Source organism: Schistocerca americana, chromosome 8 (genome assembly GCF_021461395.2).
Source record: "Schistocerca americana isolate TAMUIC-IGC-003095 chromosome 8, iqSchAmer2.1, whole genome shotgun sequence".
In the NCBI taxonomy this organism is placed as follows: Eukaryota; Metazoa; Arthropoda; class Insecta; order Orthoptera; family Acrididae; genus Schistocerca; species Schistocerca americana.
The window spans coordinates 196,097,256-196,118,008 of NC_060126.1; the positions used below are offsets into that span (position 1 = coordinate 196,097,256).

Genomic DNA, 20,753 nt, shown 5'->3' on the forward strand with positions numbered 1-20,753 from the left:
TACAGCATTGTCCATAGAACTGATCGTGGCACTCTGGTTCTTAGCGAAGTGGAGAGCTTGAACCAGAAACTTTGAGAGTTATTTTATAAGTTAAGCCATGACTTCCTAGGCTTACGCCATAGGGTTGAGAAGTGTAGGGTCCTCCTAAACAGATTAATGGTGCATTACTCATCAGAGGCTGTTACCCAGGTAGCTGACAGGATGTGGGGTACATGCAAGTGCTTTATAAATTACATGACTTTATCAGAAGCTGTTACCCAGGTAGCTGACAGGATGTGGGGTACATACAAGTGCTTTATAAGTTACATGACTTTCCATTCAGTCCATCTAATTCTATACATAATTTTAAAACTGAGACAGCCACAGCTAAAATAGTTATACATAATTGATTGACAGTTTGTACAGTAAATACAGTGTTAAAACTATTACATTGATTACAATTTGTACAGTAAATACAGGTGTTAAAACTATTACATTGATTTCAGTTTGTACAGTAAATATAGGTTTTAAAACTATTACAATATAAAAAAGTCCAATAGTCCACTGTTGCTGTATTTATTTTAAATTGAATAGAGACCCACACAATTGGTTGCACAAATTTTAAGTTGCATCTTCTGCTATATATAAATGCTGTGTCATATGCTATAGTGAGTTGTTACAGCGTGCTGCAGAGTAACAGTTGGCATTGCTAGGCAAAATTTCCAGCCCTCCTCAATTGATAAAAACCATCATCAATGATTAATGTCCAGTCTGTTTTAATATCACAAACTGTCTTCACTTTACCACTTAAAATATTGATTGGTAAAGTGTTGACAATTTGTGATTTTAACACAGGCCTCACACTTTTCTAACTTATTTCAATGGAATAGCTAATTTTTGTCCGTAAAATTTCACTGTCCATATTATGATAATATGCCTTTATTAGGTGTAGTGTGCAACAACAATTGGTACATTTCAGAGACTTTGTTTTACATTGTGTGTCCGTGTTTGGCAATATCAGATAAAAGAGGGTTGACATTTAGAGATGTTCTTACTCAAAATAGTTGTATATAATTGACACAGGTTACAGTTGTCTCTTAATAACATACTTGATATTTCTCAAACCAATTATGTCTCTAACCCGAAGGGAATGTGTGTGCTATTTTATTTTTTGAAGTGGTCAATTAAAAAGTGTGTAATATTTTCTTTGTCAAATTATAGCAAACACTTCTTGCAACATAGATGGAGCACTCATGCTGCCATATATGACTCACTGGTAAAAATGAAAGATCCTTCCTTGTAGCTTGCTTCATACCTGTCTGTGTTAATGATTTGTATGTTGTATGCATCATAATTTTGATGTTGTAGAACGAGTCAGATTTACATAATATGATTTCAGTTTGTGTCTGAATTTAATTTTATGATCTATCAAATTCTTCAAATTGGTTGATAATCACGCTAAGATTTTTATGGCTGAATACCTTTGTTTTTCTCTGCACGCTAAGGTCGAGTGAAGGATAGTATAAGTCTTAGTCCTTGTAGTATTACCCTTATGAGTGTTACTATTGATTTCATCCTGTGATTGATTGTTGGCAGTGAACTTCATAACGGAGTTAATTTGTGATGAGGCTGTATCAGACTCCATGTTTACTCTTTTTGAGTTTTACAGAACTGTATTTCATATGAAAAAGGAAACAAAAATTGTCTTAGTATTACATTAACACACATTTACTCTCTTATTCATGTCAAATTCCTTATCATATTTCCAGAGCTTGTTGACAGGCTGTGAGAGAAATTTTAAAAACATATTTGGTTTCTGACACTTGACGTTTTTCATATGGATGAAGCTTTACAGAAATAAGAGGAATGCACAGTGACGTGTAGCAATAACAGCTGAATAACAGCAGGTTTAATAATGAGTAGGAAAATAGGAATGCGGGTAAGCTACTATTAACAGCATAGTTAACGCATTATTGCGGCCAAGATAGATACAAAGCCCACAACTACCACAGTAGTACAAGTTTATATGCCAACTAGCTCTGCAGATGATGAAGAGATTGATGAAATGTATGATGAGATAAAATAAATTATTCAGATAGTGAAGGTAGACGAAAATTTAATAGTCGTGGGTAACTGGAATGCGATACTAGGAAAAGGGAGAGAAGGTCGTGTGGTAGAATTTTGCACAGAGCATAACTTAATCATAGCTAACATTTGGTTCAAGAATCATGAAAGAAGGTTGTATACATTGAAGAAACCTGGAGGTACTGACAGGTTTCAGATAGATTATATAATAGTATGACAGAGATTCAGGAACCAGGTTTTAAATTGTAAGACTTTTTCAGGGGCAGACGTGGACTCTGGTTATGAACTGTAGATTAAAACTGAAGAAACTGCAAAAAGGTGGGAATTAGAGGAGATGGGACCTGGATAAACTGAAAGGACCAGAGATTGTAGAGAGCTTCAAAGAGAGCATTAGGGAACGATTGACAAGAATCGGTAGCTTTGAGAGACAAAATAGTGAAGGTAGCAGAGGATCAAGTAGGTAAAAAGACAAGGGCTAATAGAAATCCTTGGGTAACAGAAGAGATATTGATATGAAAGGAGAAAATATAAAAATGCAGTAAATGAAGCAGGCAAACAGGAATACAAACATCTCAAAAATGAGATCGACAGGAAGTGCAAAATGGCTAAGCAGGGATGGCTAGAGGACAAATGTAAGAATGTAGAGGCTTATCTCACTAGGGGTAACATACATACTGCCTACAGGAAAATTAAAGAGACCTTTGGAGAAAAGAGAACCACTTGCATGAATATCAAGAGCTCAGATGGAAACCCAGTTCTAAGCAAAGAAGGGAAAGCAGAAAAGTGGAAGGAGTATCTACAGGGTCTATACAAGGGCGATGTTCTTAAGGACAATATTATAGAAATGGAAGAGAATGTAGATGAAGATGAAATGGGAGATATGATACTGCATGAAGAATTTGACAGAGCACTGAAAGACATAAGTCGAAACAAGGCCCCGGGAGTAGACAACATTCCATCAGAACTACTGACAGCCTTGGGAGAGCCAGTCCTGACAAAACTCTACCATCTGGTGAGCAAGATGAATGAGACAAGCAAAATACTCTCAGACTTCAAGAGGAATATAATAACTCCAGTCCCAAAGAAAGCAGGTGTTGACAGATGTGAAAATTACCGAACTATCAGTTTAATAAGCCACGGCTGAAGATACTAACACGAATTCTTTACAGACAAATGGAAAAACTGGTAGAAGCCAACCTCGAGGAAGATCAGTTTGGATTCCATAGTAATGTTCTAACACGTGAGGCAATACTGACCCTACAACTTATCTTAGAAAATAGATTAAGGAAAGGGAAACCTACGTTTCTAGCATTTGTAGACTTAGAGAAAGCTTTTGACAACGTTAACTGGAATACTCTCTTTCAAATTCTGAAGGTGGCAGGGGTAAAATACAGGGAGCGAAAGGCTATTTACAATTTGTACAGAAACCAGATGGCAGTTATAAGAGTCGAGGGGCATGAAAGGGAAGCAGTGGCTGGGAAGGGAGTGAGACAGCGTTGTAGCCTTTCCGCGATGTTATTCAATCTGTATATTGAGCAAGCAGTAAAGGAAACAAAAGAAAAATTTGGAGTAGAAATTAAAATCCACAGAGAAGAAATGAAAACTTTGAGGTTCGCCGATGACATTGTAATTCTGTCAGAGACAGTAAAGGACCTGGAAGAGCAGCTGAATGGAATGGACAGTGTCTTGAAAGGAGGATATAAGATGAACATCAACAAAAGCAAAACGAGAATAATGGAATGTAGTCGAATTAAATCAGGTGATGCTGCGGGAATTAGATTAGGAAATGAGACACTTAAAGTAGTAAATGAGTATTGCTATTTCAGGAGCAAAATAACTGTTGATGGTCGAAGTAGAGAGGATATAAAATGTGGACTGGCAATGGCAAGGAAAGCATTTCTGAAGAACAGAAATTTGTTAACATCGAGTATAGATTTAAGTATTTGTATGGAGTGTAGCCATGTATGGAAGCGAAACATGGACGATAAATAGTTTAGACAAGAAGAGAATAGAAGCCTTCGGAATGTGGTGTTACAGAAGAATGCTGAAGATTAGATGGGTAGATCACGTAACTAATGAGGAGGTATTGAACAGGATTGGGGAGAAGAGAAATTTGTGGCACAACTTGACTAGAAGAAGGGATCGGTTGGTAGGGCATATTCTGAGGCATCAAGTGATCACCAATTTAGTATTGGAGGGCAGCATGGAGGGTAAAAATCCCAGAGGGAGACCAAGAGATGAATACACTAAACAGATTCAGAAGGATGTAGGTTGCAGTAGGTACTGGGAGATAAAGAAGCTTGCACAGGGTAGAGTAGCATGGAGAGCTGCATCAAACCAGTCTCTGGACTGAAGACCACAACAACAACAACAACAGCAACAGCTGAATGCACTTAGAACATGATTCATAAATCACAAATGTGAGACAAGTACAGCTCACTTCAACTCGTAAAATAATTTTTAAAAGTATAAAGTGAGATTCAAACTACCTCCCTTATCTCATTGTAAAAAAGTGTATAACTGCTGTTTAGTCTGCAATACTCAGAGTCTGATTATCACACCATGGGTACAAAAAAAATGGTTCAAATGGCTCTGAGCACTATGGGACTCAATATCTGAGGTCATCAGTCCCCTAGAACTTAGAACTACTTAAACCTGACTAGCCTAAGAACATCACACACATCCATACCCGAGGCAGGATTCGAACCTGCGACCGTAGTGGTCACGCGGTTCCAAACTGAAGCGCCTAGAACTGCACGGCCACACCGACCGGCCCCCGGGGGAACACCAAGTAGGCTGCAAAAGATGGGGACATTCAGTTTTGAGTCACTGATGTGTGTGCTAGCATTCAGGGTTTAAGCACACAAAACAAAAATTTAGCCACTCCTAGCAGACATCACACTAATACCGTATAATGCTGCCTCCAAACTTGATAATGTCCTCAACTCGACAAGAAAGAGAATTGACAAGTTTCCTCAGATATGCTATATTCAACTGGAGTCGCTCATTGAGGAATAGATGCCACAGAGCTACCAAATTTCAGGTTGTTGACTGGCACATTTTTCCTGTTGTTCCCCATATCCCAGCCATTTTCTATGGAGTTAAGGTGTGGTAATTTATCGGGTCATTTGAGGTGCAGTAGGGTGCCTGAATGTTCATCTAATAAGGAAACTATGTTTCTAGCCCTGTAAATGTGGCTATTGCTATATTTGAAGATGGTAGTCTCCACAGAATATGCACTTTGAAGCTGTAGAAGAAAGGGTAACACTTGGTCACTGATAAAGTTGAAGTAGTCACTATAAATACAACCTCCACACCCTGCTGGTCCAGTGGCTATTTGCACAGAAAGAGGCTTTCTAGTGGTCTGTTGTCACAAGCCTTTAAAAATGGGTAGAAATGGTTGAAAGAGGGATGAGAATTCATAATATCTATTATGTAGTCACATAATTGACAGGTATTGCAGATTGTTATGGAATGACATTACAATACCAAGCAGAAAAGATTAAAGATATAGTTAACAATAAAGTGCAGATTACAATGACTGATAGACTGTATTCATTGTTGTGTACATCAAGAAGCACTTTGTGCTAAATTATAGACTGGATTCATTGTTGTGTACATCAAGAAGCACTTTGTGCTAAATTTTCAGGTGCAGAGCACATGAAGAAATGGGTGGTATGAATAGTACAATTTCTGAAGTTGCATGAATTATTCCACTGTCATTGAACAGAGTATGGAAACTTTATATATTACTGCCAAGGACATTTGTTAAGTCAAGGGGCCTGCCTGGAATGATTGTTTTGATTTAAAACCTGCTGTTGTTGAATTCATGAATGAAAAAGAAGTACAGGAACAAAAAATTAGAATATACAGAATGGATTAGGGACCTCGCATTTTAAGTGGACTTCACTGCATACTGCACACTGCCCTCAGTGAGACATTGCAAGGTGAGAAACAACTTATTCCTGATTTGATGGGGATACATTTAAAAAGAGAATCACATTGTAGAAAGGACAAGTTCTGACAAATACAGACCAGTTCCCTAAGCTCACTGGCGTCGAAGGAAACTGAAGATTTAAAGAATTCGTTGTGGCCTTGAAAGATGTACAAGGATAGTTTTCCAAGTGTTTTGAGGACACTGCCAATTTTACATACGATTCTGAACTATTTTAAGGATTGGTGGCCATTTCACTTGAAAGTGACCTTGTGCATATCCGGATGTAACTGTTTGATCTGCAGTGTGATTCCCATTTTAAAGACAAATCCTTTTACATTAAAACTGTTCAGGATCTAAATTGTTTTTCTCATGTAGAGTTTCTGTCTCCATAATAAGGTTGCAAAAGTGCTACAATATTTTGATTATCTTATCTGTGCATGGAAGACCTTTTCTCGATTATGGAACTAAATAAGTAATAACTACATGGCGGACCGATGACCAAGCAGTTTGGCCCTTCCACCTTCCCTGCCCTTTAAACCAACAATGGCAACCTGATTGTGAAAATTGTCTGCATATGTCTGTACGCCGACAGCCTGTACCATATAAAAATTATATCATGTCTTCAGCACACCAAAAATTATTAAATGATATTGAAATTTTGTTTTGTTTCTGGTCTATGTTGTTAAGAAATATGAATCCAGGCCATATGCGGTACAACAGCATTGCCATGTAAATGCGGCACATTTGCAGTTGCCCCATCTCCCCCTCCTCCAACTTGGACAATGTTGCATTGCGATGGGGGAAGTGTGTAGGCAGGTGGAGTGCTATGGCTCATGAGCCGGGTCACAACTCACAAGTTATGGCGTGGCTCACGAGCCGAATTTTTGGCCATTCCTGCTCTAAAGAGTTACTGTCAAGTTTCTGAATTGTGTAGCCCACTGAGGATATGCAGTTTCATGTGCTGCTCTGACGAGTGGCCATTCTCAGGGTCACTCCAAATGTCCATTGCGTGCAGTTTCCTTTGCAGTGTTTGCTCAGGATCTGGTTGAGATGGGCCTGCATTCGCTAACGGCATTCCTGTCAGGTTTGAAATCAGTTGTCATTAACAAGACATGACTCTCATCTGTTCCTATCACAGGGTGTATACGACCCGGGACAACCAGGAGATCCAGGAAAAACCCGGGAATTACTTCATCCGGGAGAAAACCGTGAAAAACCCGTGAATTTTTTGGAATTCCAGGAATTTTTTATTGTTGTAGTATCAGTTAAATTTTTGTAAGAACAAATACTGTGACAAAGGATATTACTGTATCTTGCTACTGCAGAATAATACTGCAGCAATAAAACATGAACGAGAGAACAAAAATAAAAATAAGACTTAATTTGTAAATGAAATGCGTCATATACAACAAAACACAGTGCTTACACAAGCGCCTGCCAACAGCAAAATGTGTTAAAGGCTTTAGGAAGACTATGTGATGCATCATAACAACAAATTGCCTCCAATGAGCATGACGTCACAACTGTTTACATTAGATTCGTTTGAGCATTTGCGAGCAAGCTCATGCGCATGCGCATGCTGCGGAAGCGTGGCAGTTAGCTGTATAAGCAATAGTAGCAAGCAGCCAGATGCTACCTGGAAAAATTTTTCTGGTGTGCCTAAGCTGCCAGATTCACATATGCACAACAGGCCCGGATCTAGGGGGCAAGGGGCAAACCGAGCTATCTGCCCCAGTCATCAGTTTGCAGAGGGGGGGCCAAATTCATATTCTTGAGGAAAAAGACCTTGCTTCACAAAGCGCCTAGCGTCCAGAGCACATTGGTATATCAGTTATTCATATGATTTTGAAATGCATACCTGTTGGTTTTTGCACAGATTCAGAATTGACTTCTGAATGAATAAGTTGATTCTGAATGTGTGCATAGTGTACGTGATGTGTCTGCCAGGGGAATCCCCGTCACATTTAGAAATAAACTTTTCCTGCAGACGAAAGGGGATGAGCCTATGTGAGCTGAGTGGAATAAAGCCGAACGGGTGAATGCCAGTCACAGTTAATGTGGTTGACTGGGTTTGTGAATGATCTGCGTTGTTATAATTGCTAGCAAAATCCATTTTCAGACTACCAGAGTGGAAATAAATGACTAGCAGGTATAAGAGGTAAGGAAGATTACGTATTATCTTCTCGATGTATCCAAGAAAATGAAATGTTGAAAGAAAATTTTTGGCCAGCTGCTACACTAGTAAGGACCAGTGATACAGTCCCCGGCTTGCAGCCGCTCAAGTTCTATTCTGGGAGCAGTGCAGAAAACGCGTTGTACGAACATGTAATAACACCTAACCAGAGAATAAACACTGAATAACTAAACTGGTGATTATCACAGGGTTAGTGAAGTTAAATGGAGAATAAGTTTTGACACTGGCAGGAATATTTACAGAATTAGTGATGACAGGATTGTTTGTTAGAACAAGGAAGGAGAAGAAATGGGGACATAACACAAATTATGGAAGAGTATGGTGATTCCAAATTTGTATAAAAATTTTGTACTGCTACTTTTCAATTTCATGCTTCCGAAGCTAGAGCTTATGAATGAAATGTGAAAGGCATTTGATATTGGTACTTCGTGAATTATGTCCTGTCGTGTTATAAAAATGAACATTTGTGCCAAAATAGTCTTGTCCGTTTGGTGTGTTTTACAATTGCTGCAATATTAGGCAGACCTATTTCTTTTGTCTAGCAGACAGTGACAAAACACATGTAATCTGATCGAGAAACCACATCAGTCTTGGTTACTATTTGTATTAACAGTTTTTTCAGTATTAGATAACGACATTTTGAGTTTTCATGTAGCATAACGTTTGACAAATTTTGATGAGATAATAGATTCTTTCCCAGAATGGAAAGCACGCCATGTAAAACTGTAGTAAGATTAGAGAGAAAAAAATGCTAGGTCTTAAGAATTGAAGAAATGTGTACAGTCTTCCTTGTCTCTTGTCTTTACTGGTTTTATGTATTGTATATTTAATTTTATGTCGCACAAAACAGCAAGTTATTAGCTAATAGTCGATAAAGAGTGCAAATTTTCTGAAGAGTTCTTGTTCTCCTGGTTACAAATAATCCCATCCAGTATTAATTGCGAGTTTATTTTTTTAAGAGGGGCAGGATGTCAAACCTGCCGACTGGGAGCAGGAGAGGCACCACAGGACATTTTAATCTCCACTGTCCTGAATATAGTGTGATGACATCCGTTACAAAACATTACACATTTGAATTCCACAGAGTGAAATACACAGACGTGCGATACAAGAGTGCAGTGTGAAGAGGCATGGCACTGCACTTCGGCACACTTATGACCAAATAACATGTCTTACATTTTCTCGAACACATGTTTTATGTATCAGACTCTTCAGAAAGAAGTGTGCTACAAAATGAACGTATTTTTGAAAAGTCGCTTTTTTAAATTTTTGGTGTCCTACCTCAAACACTTGGGGGGGAGGGGGCTATCTAGTGTTGCCCAGTTCGGAAATATCATAGATCAGGGGCTGATACACAGAGCAGTTTGAGTTGTAGTGGGGAAGTGGGTAGTCTCCACGTGACCCCTGTTTACATTTAGTAATTTTGCTGTTTTCTCTTCGTTTATTGCTCTCACATCAAATGAAAACAAAATGGATTTCTGTGACCAGGAGCTATCGAGTGAATTAAAATACATTCACATAATTACATATGTTATTAGTTTCAGATTGTGAAAAGCAAATGGCATGCACTGGCAAACATATGAAATTTGATTTCCTAATCTGCAAAGTGCACACGACACAAACATGTATAATCTGAAAGGGCATGAGTTGTTCTACAGAACTGATGTATCAGATGTAAAAAAGGTGAACAATACAACAAAATATGTGCTGTTTCTCAACAACACTAGCTGCAACAGGGGACATAAGACGTACAAGTCTTGGGTGTCTTTGCTAGGAACTGGTCACTTTGAAACTGTATATCTTGGGAATTATTTGTCCAGTGTTAATGAAATTTTAGTAGGTTATAAGCACATATATTGGTAGTGCAAATCTCAGGTTACAGAATTAACCAGTCACAAATAAAAAGTTCTTATCATTTTTTTAAAATACTTTTTTATCAGCTCAGAATAAATTTATAACGGAAAGCTTGGATTAGTTTTGAAACTCTCTTTTGTGGATATGATCAGCTGCAACCATTGTGACAGTACAGTGTGATTCTGATTTTGAAAAAAGTTTTATTGAAAAGTGGCTCTATGTGTGCTGGGATGTGTGATCAGCTGAGCCAGGCATATGCCTTCCAGGCACAAAATACATTTTCCCCTATTAGCGGGCCAGGCAGGCAGGATGCTTGGCCTAGCAACCACAAAAGGGTTAAGCTCAAATATTGAAAAGCAATCCCACTGGTTTAAGCTATGAAATAAGTGATGATCATTAGCATGGTTAATGTTCATATAAGTTTAAAACACATTTTGTATCTGTGAAGTGCTATTATCTGGAAATTTATGATTTTTTAATTGATATGCTATCGGTACTTGATACTTACTCTCCTTGCTTGTTGGCAGATATCGTGGCAGAATATAGACACAGTGGGTGACCAGAGTGGCTATGTTTCTGCCATCACTTCTCATTTGAGGCAGACAGTTCCAGTAATCAGAGACAATCTTGTCTCATCTCGAAAATACTTCACTCAGTTCTGTATCAAATTTGCCAAGTGAGTATTACCATAATTTTATTGATATGACTGGACTAATGCTCATAGTTATTTGTGTAGTTAACTAACTAGTTGTAATAGAGGGAAACATTCCACGTGGGAAAAATATATAACTAACTAGTTGCATAAATGATTTCCATATCACACTAATTATTTGGGCAAATCAGTCATTCTGTATTTCTGTGTGTATATCATTTGGAACACGTATATTTAAAAGGGACAGAATAGTCAACTTGAAGCAAATAGAGGTAGGTGAAAGATTACCTAAGTTTCCAAGTTACTCACTAGTCCTTCCATAAATTTACACTTTTCATTCTCTCCATATTTCTCTTTTCCTCACAGGAGGGAAAAAAAGATCTATCTCTCATTCGTAGCAGGGAAGCTGCCTCTATATTACATCTACATCTACATCTACATGACTACTCTGCAATTCACATTTAAGTGCTTGGCAGAGGGTTCGTCGAACCACAATCGTACTATATCTCTACCATTCCACTCCCGAACAGCGCGCGGGAAAAACGAACACCTGAACCTTTCTGTTCGAGCTCTGATTTCTCTTATTTTATTTTGATGATCATTCCTACCTATGTAGGTTGGGCTCAACAAAATATTTTCGCATTCGGAAGAGAAAGTTGGTGACTGAAATTTCGTAAATAGATCTCGCCGCGACGAAAAACGTCTTTGCTGTAATGACTTCCATCTCAATTCGTGTATCATATCTGCCACACTCTCTCCCCTACTACGTGATAATACAAAACGAGCTGCCCTTTTTTGCACCCTTTCGATGTCCTCTGTCAATCCCACCTGGTAAGGATCCCACACCGCGCAGCAATATTCTAACAGAGGACGAACGAGTGTAGTGTAAGCTGTCTCTTTAGTGGACTTGTTGCATCTTCTAAGTGTCCTGCCAATGAAACGCAACCTTTGGCTCGCCTTCCCCACAATATTATCTATGTGGTCTTTCCAACTGAAGTTGTTCATAATTTTAACACCCAGGTACTTAGTTGAATTGAAAGCCTTGAGAATTGTACTATTTATCGAGTAATCGAATTCTAACAGATTTCTTTTGGAACTCATGTGGATCACCTCACACTTTTCATTATTTAGCGTCAACTGCCACCTGCCACACCATACAGCAATCTTTTCTAAATCGCTTTGCAACTGATACTGGTCTTCGGATGACCTTACTAGACGGTAAATTACAGCATCATCTGTGAACAACCTAAGAGAACTGCTCAGATTGTCACCCAGGTCATTTATATAGATCAGGAACAGCAGAGGTCCCAGGACGCTTCCCTGGGGAACACCTGATATCACTTCAGTTTTACTCGATGATTTGCCGTCTATTACTACGAACTGCGACCTTCCTTACGGGAAATCACGAATCCAGTCACACAACTGAGACGATACCACATAGGCCTGCAGCTTGATAAGAAGTCGCTTGTGAGGAACGGTGTCAAAAGCTTTCCGGAAATCTAGAAATACGGAATCAACTTGAGATCCCCTGTCAATAGCGGCCATTACTTCGTGTGAATAAAGAGCTAACTGCGTTGCACAAGAACGATGTTTTCTGAAACCATGCTGATTACGTATCAATAGATCGTTCCCTTTGAGATGATTCATAATGTTTGAATAAAGTATATGCTCCAAAACCCTACTGCAAACTGACGTCAATGATATAGGTCTGTAGTTAGATGGATTACTCCTACTACCCTTCTTAAACACTGGTGCGACCTGCGCAATTTTCCAATCTGTAGGTACAGATCTATCGGTGAGCGAGCGGTTGTATATGAGTGCTAAGTAGGGAGCTATTGTATCAGCGTAATCTGAAAGGAACCTAATCGGTATACAATCTGGACCTGAAGACTTGCCCGTATCAAGCGATTTGAATTGCTTCGCAACCCCTAAGGTATCTACTTCTAAGAAACTCATGCTAGCAGCTGTTCGTGTTTCAAATTCTGGAATATTCCATTCCTCTTCCCTGGTGAAGGAATTTCGGGAAACTGCGTTCAATAACTCCGCTTTAGCGGCACAGTCGTCGGTAACAGTACCATCGGCACTGCGCAGCGAAGGTATTGACTGCGTCTTGCCGCTTGTGTACTTTACATACGACAAGAATTTTTTCGGATTTTCTACCAAATTTCGAGACAATGTTTTGTTGTGGAACCTATTAAAAGCATCTCGCATTGAAGTCCGTGCCAAATTTCGCGCGTCAGTAAATTTTAGCCAATCTTCGGGATTTCGCGTTCTTCTGAACTTCGCATGCTTTTTCCGTTGCCTCTGCAACAGAGTTCGGACCTGTTTTGTGTACCACGGGGGATCAGTTCCATCTCTTACCAATTTATGAGGTATGAATCTCTCAATTGCTGTTGCTACTATATCTTTGAATTTGAGCCACATCTCGTCTACATTTGCATAGTCAGTTCGGAAGGAATGGAGATTGTCTCTTAGGAAGGCTTCTAGTGACACTTTATCCGCTTTTTTAAATAAAATTATTTTGCGTTGAGAAGTTGATCTTTATTGTTAGATTATTTAGTTAGGAAGACACTTAATGTAACTCAAAGAATCAAAATGGAAACTGAAGATTAGTACAGGATGCAAAGAAAAGGTGGCAACAAAAGATGAAGGTACATAATGTGTACACACTTATGTCTGTTAATGTTAACAAGTTTGGAAAATTTGTAGGCTTTTTCCATCAAAAGAAATTCTTCTTACTCCAGATTTTGTAATAAAAATATTGGTTCAGTACATCCAAATTATTAAATAATTTATTACTGATACAAATTCGGGATAGAATAAACAAAATAAAAATTGATGAAAGGCAGTGTAGTCCAAAATATACAAGTAAAATAGCACATGTTCTTGTGTTTATAGTTAGAGTAGAATATAGTGAAGATTAGTCATTCAAAGTGAAACCAATAACATATGTTCTTCTGTGCCTAGTCACACACACACATGAACAGACAGAGAGAGAGAGAGAGAGAGAGAGAGAGAGAGAGAAAGACTGCAAAAGTGGTAGCATTTCATTCATCTTATCCTGTTGTGATTGTCTCTGTTAAAGTTCCTCAATAACATGAGCGTATGAATTGTTGATAAGCCACAGTCATAAGGGATGGTGAAAAACTGTATCAACTCATCAGCTGCAAAAATAGTGACAAAATGAAACATATGACAAAAGTATATAAATTTTGTTGCTGTTTCCCATTTGCAGAGTTATTATGTGCTATTCTTAGATAATAGGATCCACTGTCTCCTGTGGTTAAGACATGATGTTACACATTAGGCTTCATAATGGAAAACTGCAATTTCCAATTGTAGGTCCTCAGGTAGACTAGTTACATTGTCTACGACAGTTTGGTGGGATCATTCTAATGAAAAAATAAGAAGTAGCTTATGGACAGTTCATTTAATATTAAATAGAGCTGTACTGTTCTCAAATGTTTGTTTGATTACTGTTTTGTATTTCTAGGCATGATCCTGTTGGTGGTAATATGCTTTTGCCTACCCACGGCCTTTCAACCTGTGTAAGGTGGCGTACAGTTTAATGTAGTCTCCGACCATGGAGCAGCTTGTCACTTTCCACACGAACAAGTCAATGCCAGATTTGAAAGAAGCAGTAACCGACACCCCTACTCCACCCTAAGTGTGGATAGTACCCCAAACCTTTAGATCTGTAATCTGGCACTTACCAACTGAGCCCCATCAGATGTTACGGACCTCAGTAATAATAGGATTACAGGAGATGCAGGATGAGATAATATACATTGTATACTTCAAATAAAATATTCAGAAAAAGTTTGTTGTCCAGTGCAAACTATAGAGGAATTGAAAGGGCTTGGGGAAGGGGGTGTTGTTACTGATTATGAAGGATATCGGGTGAAAATCTGAGATATGGAGAACACATTTTGTTTCCAGAAATTAGTGAGGTTCATTTGCTGGATGATGCAGATAAAATGAGGGATGACCCTTCTGTATTTGTATAGGTATTTGCCAATTTAGGGCACTGTTTCATTGTTGCATAGTAAAAGATGTCACAAGCCAATGACTGTGTAATGTGTATACATGAAAATCTATTGTCAGATATATGTAGAGGGCAGATGCTAATACTAGAAGCTGATTGATTAATCAAATTTTTAAAGCGTACAGTTCATCATTCTCAGTATTTGAATGTAATTAAAAACCTTTTTTCAGTGTCTCGAGGGCTGGAGTCATGTGACCCTCTATATCACACTAGTCAAGTTGTCCTCTTATCTTTCGATATAATGTGCGATAATGAAGTTATTTCTAATAATCATAGTTAATGAGAATAAAATCATGCTAACAGACCCTGGAATCTGAAATATTGGAAACAGGGTCTTGTGAAGTTTTGAAACAAAGTCAGTGAATGAAAAACATCTATTTAATGAACACATATTATAATGTTTTTAGTTGCAAATACTGATATATACTTAATTTAAGAAAGGGGAAAAGTTATCCTATGTATATTTGATTGTATGTAAATTTGAATTCTGTGTCGAGTCCACATTTCTGTTAGCGTTCTTTAATTCATTTTTGTGTCTACCAGTAACTTTAAGGTTCAGTTTCACCATGGACTGCAATGTCTGGTTAAAATAGAATGTACTTATACTAGAAAGAACGATTCCATAATTCAGAAGCTAGTGTAATTTTTAAATCCACCTTGCATGACCCACCAGTCATCTATAGACAAGTGATTGCTTGTCCTGTATTTTGTATTTCGTAGATATGCATAAAACTATATTTTTTATGTGACTGAAATATTCCCAGCATCACTTACAGGTCTCTTTTTTTAATTTCAGTTCCTTCATTCCAAAACTAATACATCATATATTTAAATGCAAACCAATAAGCACTGTTGGTGCTGAGCAATTGCTACTAGATACTCACATGCTGAAGACAGTGTTGCTGGATTTGCCCTCCATAGGTTCCCAAGTAAATCGAAAGGCCCCAGCTAGGTGAGTAGAGATCAGTCAGCAGCTATCTGTTGTGACCAAATGTGAAGTCAGGTTCTTGAGCATTTTGTTTACAGAAAGTCACTAAAATCAGTTTCAATATTTTTCAGTTATGCCAAGATAGTTATTAAGGGAATGACAAAAGCAGAAATGATACTCAAGGTTGTGATGGCACCTAGTGAACCAGCAGCAGCTTTTGTAGATCAGTGCATCAAGCTTCTTCAGGGTGCAGATATTTCAGAGCTACAAAAGATCCTCGATATGAAGGTATTCAAAATATATATCTTCATTGAGGTTTATTTAAAATGTATGTATTCATTCAATGTTAATGTGATTTCAAGAATATAAACCTGAACAGTTTGACAGTTATTATTCTCCCTAAGTAAATCGAACTAAAACAACACACAGGTGAAAAGCAAGATTCAAAATCAGATTCTCCCAAACTGACTGAATGTTGTCATGATCCCTGTTACTCACTTAAGACAATTGCTGGAATTATTCCTTTAATGAACAGGCATTTATCCTTCTTACCAGATGAGAAAAATTATTAGCAATTTTTATTCCTCAGTGCACCCTTGATTTATTTGCAATTTGTTTCTCTCTTTTAATGAAAAAAATAGAAAGTATATAATGTATAGAATAATCAAGGGGGATTTAAAAATACTCTTTACTGTTTCTGAATTTTCATCGGTTTAAAGCCATTGCCTTCAGGTGTCAATGACACAACCAGAACACTGTCAGTTCTCCTTGGCAGATGGAAACCTACACAAATGATGCTCTTAATAATTGATGTAAATTATAAGAAGTTACTTTTGTTCTCTGTACGGTACTTTGTCTTCCACAAGAAATGTTTACTACAGTGAATTGCATTGAAAATTGTATATTATATTATCGTACTAATTTGTTCCACATTCTGCACGATACATTTTCATTAGGCATTTACAAATGGGAGTCATGTGTTTCCATTGGGTTGATGGAGTTGGTATCTAACATTACATGGTAGTGTTATCAGTGAACTATTGTTTTCATTATGTTGCTCCATGTCAGTTTGTTGCCAACAGAAACTCATCCAGATTTGTTTAACGTAGTTTGGGACATTGTTTTCTTTTAAGAAAGTAATCTTTTATAGATTTCCTTTGCCTTTTCAAGCAAAAAAATGTTGTAGACAGTGAAATTTGTGTGTTTTTGAAAAGAAAAACATTTTATTTTGAGTGTTCATTCTGGGAACAAGCAAATCAATTGGGGGGAGGGGGGGGGGGGGGGGACAAAAAAGAACATTCCATTTAAATTATATGTACAGACCACAAAGGCCTGATGTTTATTACTAGTTCTTGCTCCCTAATATGCAACAGATTGCACTAAACAGATGACATAAGCAAATGCGGCAGACCTTATAACTGAATCTAATTGGGTTACCATGTACATAGTGTTTTGCTCCATGTATTCCATAATATAATTCCATTGACTCAGGCACTGACAAATTTATGTCCGCATAGCCAAAATTCTTCCATATGTCATTCAGTAATTGCTACAGAAGCTAGAATTTGGGGAATTTATTACATAGATCTATGTTATTTTTTGAAATATGTAAGTTTATCAAAATTAGCATAAACCTATTCTATACTATAACATTATAAATAGACTCATTCTGACAGTAGTAACTCTTTGTTATGGGAAATGGACAATAATCAGATATGAATAAAATTGTGAAAAATACTTTCAGTTCATTAGCAATAACATCTACCATTGCATTCTTAATTTTTGAAGTGTACTGGTTTACACAAGAAACAGTCATGGACAGAAGGTCCTCATCAAAGACAAATTAAAATAATTCAACACTAACCTAGATTTTTCAGAGATTAAAGATCAGTCCCTTCCTTAGTTAACCATCATGCCAATGATATATTACTTCTAGTGCAAACAATTCTTTTGTCTTATTTTGTTTTACGTACCAGATCAGAGGGTTCAGCGGAAGCACTGACAGTTTCTTTCAAATTATTATTTTTTACTGATAGCTCTTTATCAGCTGCTTAATCTTAAATTTCATTGAGGAAATTTCATATAATGATTATTTTTGCTGTGCATCCCACTATAGTTATTTTACCTTTTACTATGATTATTTCTGACAGAGATGGTCTTCTTCATTATTACTGTCTCCCCCCAAGAGTTCTGCAGTTTTGGAGGATCTATAAAGACAACTGCTTTGAGCAAGTGAGGACTGTCCTCTGCAGTTACATGTAGTTCATCAAAATCTATCCGAAATCAGTGAAAAAAATGCTCCCACCGTAGATCTGTTCCAAAACTGTAAATCTGTGACCATTAACTATAAGTTCATAAAATTAATACGCTTTAACTGGGAAGATTTGCTCATATTGTCCAATAAATTTCACATACATAGAAAATGATTCATAAAAGGGCAACTGTTTACTTATGATGCACTGAAATAATGTTCAACAACATTATATTCTCGCGTTCATGTGGAATGATGAAACAACCGCATCACTGCTAAAGAAGGAATTGTTAATTTGGTAATTGAAGGTAGTGTGGGGCCAAGATAGATAGATAGGTAGAGAGAGAGAGAGAGGAGAGAGAGAGAGAGAGAGAGAGAGAGAGAGAGAGAGAGAGAGAGAGAGATCAAGGTTTAATATCCAGAGATGAAAAGGCTTGCATTAAGATACATCTGCATGTAGAGTTACATCAAACCAGTCTTTGGACTGAAGACCACAACAGCAACATTGTGAGTAAATAGGAGGAAACACACATTACTGTTGTATTACACTATGGCTAGCAAGTCACTGGAATCAGCATGACTGTAAATAAGCATAAAGCTTGGAACTACTTGTGTGACTACAGAACAGTAACACAAGATTTCCCTCCATGGTATTACTTTTATCTGGGATGTTTTATGATTTGAAATTATTATGACAGTGGTACTGTGAAGCAATTTTAGTTATTATTATGTGAAACATTAAAACATCTTTACAGGTATGTTTGATGAATCATAAAATACTAGTCTAATTTATCATGTTGGTATCAGTAAATGAACATGGTGACTTGTGCTTCACATTGTCCTTCATGAAGCTTTCAGTGCAGTGTCCAATGTCCTTTTTCTCTGTTTCATGCACTGCTCCTCAGAAAAATGGAAAGAAAAAGGGTACTACTAAGTGCCTCTCGTTAGTAATGGCATATTTGTGTAGTTTATTTGGCCACATTGCTCACATCTGTACGTGACACATTATTAAAGGAAACGTGTATGGTACATATGTACATTCACTTACGTTCAGTCAGAGCACAGCACATTTTACATCACACATTCACCTTTTTGCAGTACATGGACTGCAACAGCTCACTGTCCGCACCTCAACAGACTATATATGAAAGTGTTAACTACATAGGTAGCAAGGTGAGTTCCGAATAACTTACCACAAAGTCAAAAATACTCATAGTATGCTCTGAAATTCTTTCAGTGAACTAACTATTTGACAGTGGTTAATCACTTATGTGTTGCCAGAACTAATTCTTCATTATTGATTATTGTATGAGTAAGTTTTGAATATTTTGTAACTTAGTACTGCAAGAAAGTTTAAAAGTACTGGCATCATATTATCAATCAACACATTTACACGCAAGAAGCACATTTTGTTTTAGTAATGTTACTTAGTTACTCAGTGATACAGTTGTGAGTATCTTCATGATAATTCATTTTTGCAAGTACATAAAAATGGTGGGCAATAACACTTATCGTTTGTTAATGAAAACAGTACACTTTTATGAAAATATAGTACTTTTGACCAGTTCTTCATAAACCACATTGCAAAAAAACATTAATAGAAGCATTACCACCTTCTGCATAAAGCGATATACATTGTGGTCTGGCACTGTCTAACACTTAACATGGGTTCCAACACACACTGACTGCTCGTGTCAGTGCTGGCAACAATGACGAGCTCCAACAACAACAACAGCAACAACACATTAAATCAGATTACAAGTGTCAGTGTGCTAGAGGTGGCCAAAAATAACTTTACTGATAGAGATAGGCCGTTATTCAGAAGTAGCAACCACTGTAATAACCACTCATACGTTACTAGCAATTATTTTAATAACTGTTTACTAAAGTGCATTCTGTGCTTTCATATTATCTGAGATCTGACCAGCAATAAATGAACAGAGCAGAAGGACGAACCACCCAGTAGATACTCTGCTAATAACTGTGAGACTGCGTGCCATCTTTTTATCAGAGTGTGTACTACACTTCCATGCTATCTAACTACATAGAGTGACCATTAGGAAGTCACGGGCTACCACTGCAAGTAACCCGGAAGCTGGTAACTGTGTCCTGGACCCCAGCAGGTCGTAGCAGACAATGATATGCAGGGTGGATAGATATTAGAGTTGAATGAACATTTGATTACTTCTGCAGAAACGACCATTGGTTACCAGGGAGCTCCACTGAGTATACAAATAACTGGATTGTTATTGCCCTTAAAGTGTTCCAGATGTCAGCTTGCACAACTTCTCTTCTGTAGTGGTCAATCCAAGGATTGGTTTGCAACAGCTACAATGGCAGCTTGTCTCCATTCTGTGCGTCTTTCAACTTTTCTCTTCATTTCTTTATAGGTGTTACATCCCACATCTTTCACGATTTGATCCATGTACCTCAGTCGTGGTCTTCCTCTTGGTCTTTTTCCCTCGACATATCCCTCTATGATTGTGTTCAGGAGTCCTTTATGTCTTAATAGATGGCCTGTAAATTGCACTCTTCTTTTAACAATGAAACTCCAGAAGCTTCTCTTCTCACCTGCTCTTTCCAGAACCACTTCGTTTGTGACCTTGTCGATCCATTTTATTTTGAGCATGCGTCTATAGCACCACATTTCAAAAGAATTTAGCTTCTGCTGTTCCTCTGTCCCGAGAGTCCATGTTTCACACCCATAGCATGCCACACTCCACACATATGATTTCAAAAATCTCTTCCTGGTTTCAAGGCTGATGCTCTTAGATGTTAATATGTTTTTCTTCTTGTTAAAAGCAGCCTTTGCTTGAGCTATTCTACTT

General features: G+C 37.7%; 1 protein-coding gene across 1 annotated transcript in view; it reads left to right on the forward strand.

The window, feature by feature from the left end:
* The window catches only part of LOC124545321 (vacuolar protein sorting-associated protein 53 homolog), a 158,149-nt gene that overhangs the window by 125,953 nt on the left and 11,443 nt on the right, over window positions 1-20,753 (forward strand). The window contains exons 13-15 of the mRNA XM_047124222.1: window positions 10,577-10,725; window positions 15,543-15,698; window positions 15,806-15,962. Coding sequence (XP_046980178.1) covers window positions 10,577-10,725; window positions 15,543-15,698; window positions 15,806-15,962 — 462 coding nt within the window. The remainder of the gene's footprint in view (window positions 1-10,576; window positions 10,726-15,542; window positions 15,699-15,805; window positions 15,963-20,753) is intronic.